A 10,761-nucleotide genomic window follows, 5' to 3' on the forward strand; every position below is an offset into this window, starting at 1 on the left:
CACAACCCACCATCAACTCTTGGGCTACTCTTTTATCAACGAATAGTGGGATTGACCGTCACATTATAATGCCCTCACGACTGAAAGGGCGAGCATGTTTGGTGGGACTGAGATTCAAACCCGCGGCCCTCTGATTGCAAGTCAAGCTCCCTATCCACCTGGCCATGCCGGGCCACCATCTCTTTACGAATGATTTGCTTCAGAAATAGGGTGCATATAGCAACAGTCAGGAATTTCAGGGTGTATGCATGGACAACAAGGCTTCTCTACACAATGTTTTAGTCATTCTTGCTCTTCAAAGGGCAATGTTTCATGGTCTGGGCTTATTAACCCCAGGTATCCTTTACTGCGCATGACACAAGGTTTTAGTGTCCTACATTCAAAATTTTATTATACTACTTTTTGTTTATGTTATACCAATTAGAATACCATAAAATCTTAGCTAATAATTTATTTTTCATTGCTGCTGACCTACAGACATGGCCAGTTGGAGTGATTTGCACTGTTTGTCCACAGACTGCTTTCTCATTCTATCTATGTCTTCCAGCCAGTTATTCTTACCCAAGACACATCAAACAGGAAACGGGATAAATCCTTTTCATCGATTCATCTGATCACTATTTCTCACTTTTATGTCTGATTAGATTTTGATCATTGTCATGTTCAGTGTGGGTCTTGAAAGTGTTGTTGCCTGCACTAATGCATTTAGAGATTCTATACAATGACTTTTTATTCTGGGCTTTCTTTGAAGACAAAGAATCTTATGTGAGTCATGTATAATCAAATTTGTCACATTTCTCTGCCATTATTGGCCCGGTTCAATTGCCCGTTGAAGGACATTGTGCAAACTAGTACTTGGACCTCTCCCAATACATTATTTACACGATTTGGTAGTATCTTCATCTGAGAGTTTTTGCCTATTCCTCATAGCTATTTTAACCTCTTCTGCTATGTTATGCAGAGGGGAGAGTATTTTCTTTGCTACCTTTCAAGGGTCTCTTACCTCATTTTCAGAGGATCCCACTCTGTGGTGAGTGTTGCCCAGGCAAGTGTGCTTTTATCGAACCAATTCCACACAAGCAACTACAACTTTGATATACTTTATACAGGTTGTAACAGGTTCTGTAGAAGTGTGGTGTTCCATAAGACCATCTAGAGATTGATCTGGTGGTATTACTACACTATGCTGGACTGCTACCACTGACCAACATGAGTAAAGCATAAGGGGATCCTGCCCATCCCTGCTGATCATTGGATTGAATAAACTGGGGTCGGTTTGTTTTTAAAAATTTAGGGAACTTGGTTTACCTATTTCACTGTTTCCAGAGCACTGTTCTCCAGGGTTACCCAATGAGCATTATTCCCCAGATTCTACTAGTGGAGCTAGGGAGTTCTTACCACACCCGGTTTCCAGTCACTGGGGTGGGGACCGAGGCTTTTTCTCCAGAGTGTTAGAGTGAATTCTTCCATTCTTGGAGAAGAGGATGAAGTTTGGTCCTAGGACATTTTTTTCCCAGATGTTGGTAGGAGAGGCACCAGCCTATACAAGAGCCTCCTCGTAATACCTGTTCAGATTTGATGCTCAGCTATCCAGCTGGATTGAGCGTGGCTCTTCTTTTTGATCAATATTGGTTCAGTATATTGTTCATGGAAGGAGGTCCACTCTCTCCTTGTAATTCCGAATGCAGAGTGGTCCCATTCTGGGTCCTTGGTTGAGCACAGTTTGTTTCACATCCTCCTCATAATTCTGGGGACAAGTGGAATTTACCTTGCCCACACGATTGTGGAATGAGGATGAGTGTTTATAATTCCAGAGCCTGGAGTGTTGCCTTTTGGACTTCTTCAAGTTGAGAAGAAGGTTTGTCCACTTCATTGTTGCTTACCTTCTTATCGTGATACTGATGGCTTGGAATGCATCACTCTATGACTCCAGGTTAGAATATACTCATAAATATATATAAATATATAGTATGCAGTCCAATTTCCCTAGCTACCAATGTGGGATATAGGAACCATGGCCCTATAATTCCAACCCCGATTAGTGGAATCTTGGCTATCTGGTTGTGGCCTGGCCACTAGTGATGACAAATTGTGTAAAATTCCACCCACAGTACACGAATTAAGTTCCAGGTGAAGAGCTTTCCTGTTCTGGATGTAATGTGGTTCTTCCACTAGGGTGCCAATCTACTATTAACACACCCATGATTTATAGAGATGCTTTCTGTATGGATAATCTGGATAATGCCCTCACTGGCCCCCTCCACCTTCAAAGGAGATGATAAACATTGTCCAGGCAATTATAGGCCAGTTAGTCTTACATCAGTAGTGGTAAAGGTTTTGGAGAATGTGATTGAAGATGCATTGCAGAGTCACTTACAGCAGTTTGATATAGTATCAAAGAGCCAACATGGTTTCATTAAGGGAAAATCTTCTTTAACAAATCTTCTGACATTCTTTGAGGATGTTACTGCAAGAGTTGATGAAGGAAATACTGTGGATTTGGTTTATCTTGATTTTTAGAAAGTATTTGATAAGGTGCCTCACAAAAGACTTGTTAGAAAAATGAAATATGTGGGTGTGGGGGAAATGTTATTCAATTGGATAGAAAATTGGCTAGAAAGTGGTAATAAATGGAGTTAGATCTGACTGGATCACAGTTACAAGCAGTGAGCCTCAGGACTCTCTGCTGGGTCCTCTGCTGTTTGTGATTTATATTAATGATATTGACTCTGAAATGACTAACAAAATATTGAAGTTTGCAGATGATATTAAGATTTTTGGGGCTAATTGTATCAAAGATGCTGCAGACTTACAGGGAGATTTAGATCATTGGATGCATTGGGCCAATACATGGCAGATGATGTTTAACTGTCCAAAATGTAAGGTGATGCATGTAGGTTTTCACAATTCAAATTATTGTTACAATTTCAATTGGAATACACTAAATACTGTGGTTGAAGAAAAAGATCTTGATGTTATAATAAAAAAATCACTTAAGTTATCTAGATAGTGTGTTATAGCTAGCAATAAGGCTAATAGGATTTTAGGTAGCATCCATAGAAATATTGAATACAAGATAAGGGATATTATTGTTTCACTGTATAAATCACTTGTAAGGCCTCATTTAGAGTACTGTGTACAGTTTTGGGCTCCCTTTTTCGTGAAGGACATTAAATTGTTGGAGAGGGTTCAGAGAAGAGCCACTAGGATGATACCTGGGATGGTGGGATTGTCCTATGAGGAGAGATTAAACTCTCTAGACTTGTTTTCTCTGAAGAGAAGGGTCAGAGGGGATTTGATTTATAATATAGATCCATCAAACTTTTTTGTGTTTAGCAGTGAAAACAATAGTACAAGGGGTCATAAATTCAAATTTTGGCAGTGTAAGATTTGCCTGCAGTTCAGACTGTATTACTTTTCAAACAGTGTGGTTGGCTTTTGGAATAAGCTGCTTTCAAGGGTGGTGGAGGCAGAAAATTTAACAGAGTTTAAGAAAAGATTGGATGAATACATGAGTAGTAAGGGTGGTTATAGTTGGGAGTTGGAAGGGACATCATTGATGGGCTAATAAGCTCCTTTTTGTGCCTTTAGAATTTTATGGGGAAAAAAGTGGATATATTATTGTATGTGTATAAGGAAAGAACCTTATTTAAAACACCTTACTATTTAGATTTCAAATATTCTCACTCTTAACATAGAAAGTGAGGACTGTGTGTGTTCTCTAGATAGAATATGATGTGGTTTTGTTAAAACACTTTTCTTCATAGAGTCTGTATATTTAGTAGTTGAGTAACATATGAACCATTTATCATATTTAAGTCTATTTATCTTTAAATTTGCCTTAATTTTTTGATTAAATATACATTGAACATAAACATTATGCACATTACTTACTATGTAAGACTTAGTAATAAGTCGCATGTCATTATTAAGGAATCGCAGTTAAACACTGTGAATGTTAAAACAAAGTAGTCAATTAGAAGTTTGAGATTTTATTTTGTTGCTGTAACAATCACTGACATTAGTGTTTTTGAATGAATCTTTATGGTATTTTTGAGTAAGCAGAATCTAAGTCTGTCATACATCAAAGTTATATAGCTTAAAATGTCAGTAAGAAGTTACTGTAATCATAAATTCTGTACTTTTTCATAATCTTTTTGTTACAGAGTCATGGCAGCTTGTCCTCCGTGCTTGTGAATCTAGCTTTGTTCGTGGTTCCAGATGGTCTGACTTTGATTCTTCTCAGTGTGCGAGACTTCAAGACCACATTACTGAGGGTATGTTTTGATAGTTATTATTCATATTTTCTATTAAAGAATGAGCCCCACAGTGGCACAGTGGTATGTCTGTAGACTTACAATGCTAGAAACCGGGTTTCGATACCCGTGGCGGGCAGAGCACAGATAGCCCTTGTGTAGCTTTGTGCATAATTGAAAACAAACAAAACAATTAGAGAATGAAATGCAAAATTTTAACAAAGTGTCCAGATCAAACTACTGATTAGTTGAGTGCAACTGATTTGCTCAGATGAGCATGTGTGAGTTTATAAACAATGAATGAACAGCAAAGTTAATTAGTAACTTTAGGTGGCCAATTTGTATGTGGGTGAGTGGTTTTATATCATTTTGAAGTTAAGTGTCAACAATATTGGATGAAATTATTACTCCAACATATCTAATGTTAACCCATACCACTAATTTTATACACAATAAGCATGTGCTTTATTGACCATTAAAATCTGTAAATTTTGTGTTTTTATATGTGTCAAACCATTTTATCATAATACATCCAGATTTGATGTATGGAGCAAGTAATGCGCATTGCTTTTAGTTCACTCCACGTCTGGTCAGTATCACCAGGGATTCATCAATAGAAACTTTGTATTTGAAAATGTATATATCGCAGTAATATTCAGATGAAAAAGTATGTTCTAAGCTATTTTTATGAATTGTCAATGTAAAGCAACACATGCTTTTACCCTTATTTGTTTAATTCAGAGTTACTTATAATTATATAAATACAATTAGTGTAAACTTGCAGCCATGAAAAGTTTGTAATTTTTTTAATTGAAAGAATAATATCAGACGTAGTTCTAGGTAATAAAATTAATTTAATGTGTGTGAAAACTGAAATATAGCCATGAAAGTTTCAGAGTTTTTTTCATTCAGTAGAATCACTAAGGTTTTGTTGAATGCTTCTATTTCTTGATAATACATATTTGAAGTTTTTTTTCCTATACTCAATAAATGCACTTTTGTGAAAATCAATGTCATTCTGTAACTCATTACAGTATTAATATTAATAATTTTATTTTTTATGAAAAGTACTCATACTTCTGTGCTCTAAAGTAAAAAGGCAGAATTTTATAATTGATATAAGAAATGTTTGTTTGTTTGAAGTTAAGCACAAAGCTACACAATGGGCTATCTGTGCTCTGCCCACCATGGGTATCGAAACCCAGTTTCTAGCATTGTAAGGGCGAGCATGTTTGGTGGGATAGGGATTTGAACCCACAACCCTCAGATTGCGAGTCAAGCACCCTAACCACCTGGTCATGCTCGGCCGACTCAAATTATGTTATGCATATTGATTTAATTTCAAAATTTAAAGTATCTGCTCAAAGTTATGTGCCATAAATTAGACACTAACTTATTTAGTATATGTGTTTATCTCATAGTGTTTGCACCACTTTTCACATTAAGATTATTTTTAAGGTTTCTGTACTCGTACTTCAAAAACATTTTTGAGTGTTTGAAATGCCCTTCACTCATATTACATAATATGCATGAAAAATAAAGCTGTGGTATAGTGTATTGGGAAATCTGAAGGACAGTACCACCTAAATCTTGTGCATTATAAGTATAAATTAACTTTATTCTATATAATAAAAATATGTTACAAATATTGATACTACAGATCGTAAGTATGAAGAATATTTCAGTGTGTTAGTTCAAGACAACTGTCAGTTCTTTACTTTATTTTTTTTTCTCTCAATCCAATAATGTGATTGAAAGTTGTAAAAGTTACAATTGAACTTGTGAATGAAACATCTTTTATTCTTTGAACTCATTATCTATTTGTAAAACTTTTAACTTGCACAAAAGTTTTGTATGACTAAGCGTTACTATAATAAACGATAGCAAGATACAAGGTAAATACAATATCTTCAGTATATCTCTAGGATTATACTTCTTTAGTTAAAACAATATTGTTGTACATTAAAGCTTTAACATGACTGTTCCTTTTTGATGCATTTTATATTTAACGAATCATATCTTAATCAGAAAAATTATACTTGTTTAAAAATCTGAATATAAGGAAGTGCAAACTTCATCTTACCATACATTAATGAAGATTGCAACAGTAACATCAATGAAGCTGGTAATTTTGTAGAAAAAGCCTTTTGTGAAAGACAGTATGTAGTTCATGAATTATTTTAATTAAACCGCTTCACATTCTATTCACTTTGTAAAAGGATGTCTTGAAGACATTTCTTCCTGATATTTCATGTAAATCTTAAATTCTCCCAGTATATGGTTCATCATGTTGGCCAGATTCTGATAAAACTTCTTGATTTTCGTGGTCCTCATGAGTACCATGATTTGTAGAAGTAGGGTCATCTTATATATATTAGTTATCCTACTAATTTTTATCTTACTCATTTAGAAAGTGATAGCCCATCATGTAGACTAGGATACATGTACAAGAATGTCTCTGGTTCACTTTTGTGTATGAGAGAAGTTCAAGATCCAGTTACTTGGAGTGAAGCCCAGAATGAATGTCAAAAAGATTTTGCATATCTTCTGACTCCAGATATGTTAGATCCTTTACTTCAGTTGTCAGACAAGAAACAAAAAATTGATGAATTAAAAAAAGTGTTTGGTAAGTGGTGATTTTTTCCCCATTCATATCTGAATTACTCTAGACTTTCTCTTATGTTTAAAAACTGTTACATTCCCAAGGAAGTTCAAAACCAAGGCTTCTTTAAATGTAACTGCTTTTTAATATTTTGTCTAAATATTTGTGTTATTAAAAAGACTCTTAGGAGTTTTACAGATGTTTATTAACTGAATGTACATGGGTTGGTCATGTGGGCTGACCTAGTATTGGAGAAGGAATGTTGACCCTAATTTTGAATTTACTACATGTAACTACATGAAATGTGGCAAATTGTTAGTAAAATGTGCAAGTCTGTTGTACACAGATGGTCAGATGTGTTACAAAAGTAGTTGTACCAAAGATATATCTCCAATTTGACACTGTCAGTCTGACTCGGACTCTGACAAGTCAAGAGTGCAAGGTGATGTTTATGTGAAGAATATAAATACTTTTGTCCATCATATAGTTTGCATTTGTGTAACTTCTAGAACCTACAAAATGCATATCTACAGTTTTTTAGTATCTCTGTATATTGTTTCTGGTTATGTGATAATAAAGAATAAATTGACATGTCTAAACAAAAACTTTCTAGGTTATTTTGTGCACAAAATAAACTATTAAAGTTTTTGATTAGACATGTCAATTTATTCTTTACTATCATTTATCCAAGTTTTTCTTCTTGTGTCTTATGGAACAACACTCTTTAAAGTATTGTTTCTGGTGTTTACTCTCCTCTACCATGAACTGCCAATAATTCAGCAGTTTTGGGTAAAATGAATGATTAATAACAGTGATATCAAATACATAATACAATGTTGAATGGCACTCTGTAAAAGGCCATGACATGTGCACATAGGGTTGATTTACTGAATTACTGCAAGTTATGCTTTCAAGAATGAAATGAATAAAATCAAAGCTATGAAAAGATATTTGTGAATTACAGTTTCTTAGGTTTTAGAATTTTATGATATTTCTTCCTGTTTGTAGATGGGTTTTATTCTACTTTCTGGCTGTGTCAAAGCTGTCCTCTGGACCTATTATACAATGCTGTCTGTTTGTTGGTGCATATAATACCTATAACAGCTGTTGATACACTCAAAGCTGTTTATGTATTGGCTGAAATTTATTTATATTTGATTATTCTAAACTTCGAGTGGTATTTGTTGAAATCTAATTTTTGCTTTATTTTCCAATGATTTTTGAACAATATTTTGTTCATGTTAAGATTTTCAGTGGATCTTTTTGATTTGGATAATGGGCTTTATGCAGTTTTTATGTTACATTATTCATCAAAAACTTTTTCAGCTTTTTTTACATTTATGATTTAATATATTAGCTTGTTCTTTCTCAAGTTTGGGCTATTATTTTTATACTTCTCTATTTCCTTCTTTTATGAAACTATACTTTTTTGCTTGTTTGGGTATTATACTTAATGACCTGACTTACTCTGTAAAATATCCTGCTACATATGCATTGAAATTTAGTTTGTTCTCCACTTTTATGGGATTGCATCACCAAGAACTAATTAATAAACATTTTTGGACACATTTCTTTTTTCCTCTTGATAGTTACATTAAAAACCTATATTACTTAATCAAACTTGGCTCATTAAAAATAAAACCTGCAATAAAGAATGAAGTAATTTTTAAATAAATTGAAATTACAATTGTCTTATTTTTTAATTTTCAGGTAATTTTGGCAAGTATTGGATAGGAATACAGAGCATTGACAACGTTCTGCATTATATAGGTTTCCATCCCAAGCCATTAAACTTGTAAGTATTTAAATAATATTTAGTGTTAACAATGAATATTTGTGTCAATCAGACAACTTGTGGAATTGCTGAAAACAGAGTTTATATGAACTCTGGAAATACAGAAAAGTTGGAATAAAATATAGGGATTTGTAGGGCTTGATATGAAGAGACTTTTGCTGTGGCTTTTTCTATGGATATAGTGGTTATAGGGGTTTTCTATTTCTACAAAATTAACCACTCTCACAGCTGTGGTCATGGCTCTCCATGTCTTCCAATACAGTACCTTTACCTCCACTCATATAATAGCTAGTCTCATTCAGCCCTGTCTTCTATATGCAAACTTTTTCACATGCCACAAGCCTTGAAACTCCAACCTACCCCACAATCAGTGTGGTGCATTGCATTTTTGCATGTAAATTATCATGCAACAAACTTCTACCAATAGAAGTGCAATACATTCTCCTGATGCATGTAACTCCCTCTATTCGATTCTTCCTAACCAACACTTCATGTCAGGCAGTGGTCTTCTGCAAACATTTCATTTGTAGCAAATTTTTTATCTCTTTTCGAAGTAAAGCTTTTATGTTTTTACTAATTTTTTTTCTACAATTTCTTTACTGTAGTTTATAGTCAAGAAAACTTACCTTCATTTTGTTATGGACTTGGAATTTCTTGTCACAACTAGCTCCAGTTAGCACTACTTTGTCGTAACACAAGCTTCAGGTATGGAGGTCTTGGCTGGGAAATTTTCAGCTATCACCTGCAAGGAGTTTGAAGTTTACGCATCTTGTCCCTCTTTTACCAAGAGTTTTGCTATATTTCTCACTTGATTTGATGTACATTACTCCAGCAGAAACAAACTGGTCCATGTGTAATGTAAAATATGTGCAGTTATACAAGTATAATTCAACATTGCATATTAATCATTGCTAGGCTGCCATATAGGAGTTATGAAAAACCCATACAGCTAGTAAACACAAGAATTAACAAAATAATAAGCATATCTCCCTGATTTATACAGTCCAAGTCAATTGATCATGCTGTGTATAGAGCACAACTCTCTTACTGCATTTCAGGAAAACTGATATAGACCTACCAAACCAACAGATACAAGATTACAAGCTCATTCAGGACGTTTATACCCATAAACGTCTGCCAAGATTTACCACAAAACTTAACCCAAGTATTTAGAAAGAAAGAATTCCAAAGTCTTTTTAGGCTTTTTGCACGTCAGAGTTCCCACTCATCAACATTCAAGACTAACATATCAGTTTTGTAGAGGTTTCTCTGACACCTTACCACAAAACTTAACCAAAGTGTTTGTAAAGCAAGAATTTCATTTTCCCTCTAGGCTTTTGACATGTCAAAAATCCAATTTATCAATAGGCAAGACAAACATAAGTTTTGTAGTTGGCAGTAAGTCAAATAACTAATAAAATGCTAAGCTGTTTTTTCAGATGTGACCACAGTTTGTTACGTGAAAAAGTAATGAAATTAAACATATTTTGTAAGGTAACTATATTGAAGTATATATATATATATATGTATGTATTTATGAATATGTATGTTTGTGTATTTATACATATAGAACTCAGGCTAATTTTTTTTTTGTTTTCAGAACAAAAGAAAAATTCACAGGAAGATGGGAATCAGACACATCTTCCATTGATAAAGTATGTTTCAATACAAATATTGATCTAAAGATAACATCTAGTGTTTGTGAGAAGAAGTTACCCTTCATCTGTGTTCACAAACCTTTTAATCCAAAATTTAAGCCATGTAAGTGAATATTATGTATATAAAATTCATGGCTATTTGAATTATTCAATACTTTACTGACAGTAAGACTTACTTTAGGGATTGGAGCAGTGTACTTATATGAGAATAATAGAAACTTTATGTTTCCAGATATAATTTTTTTGTGTTGTTTTTGTTTCTCAAATTTTTTTAACAGTGTATTCTTTCATAGTGATGTCTGTACAATTGTGACTGAGAATACTGTAGTCCTTTTTGTATAATACTGTATAGGTAGTGGGAGAAAGATAATTGAGAATAAATCATTAATAAATTCTCAAAGCAACAGATCGCCTTTCTTACTTTGATTCTTATTCATCAATTACACAGGC

The 10,761-nt window shown here is 33.9% G+C and overlaps 1 protein-coding gene across 1 annotated transcript in view; it reads left to right on the top strand.

Annotated features, from left to right (window-relative positions):
* Positions 1–10,761, top strand: part of LOC106460726 — a 145,943-nt gene that overhangs the window by 76,152 nt on the left and 59,030 nt on the right. Inside the window, exons 14-17 of the mRNA XM_022386515.1 lie at positions 4,167–4,277; positions 6,667–6,882; positions 8,569–8,653; positions 10,254–10,414. Coding sequence (XP_022242223.1) covers positions 4,167–4,277; positions 6,667–6,882; positions 8,569–8,653; positions 10,254–10,414 — 573 coding nt within the window. The remainder of the gene's footprint in view (positions 1–4,166; positions 4,278–6,666; positions 6,883–8,568; positions 8,654–10,253; positions 10,415–10,761) is intronic.

This window comes from Limulus polyphemus, unplaced genomic scaffold (assembly GCF_000517525.1).
Source record: "Limulus polyphemus unplaced genomic scaffold, Limulus_polyphemus-2.1.2 Scaffold1, whole genome shotgun sequence".
Lineage (NCBI taxonomy): Eukaryota > Metazoa > Arthropoda > Merostomata > Xiphosura > Limulidae > Limulus > Limulus polyphemus.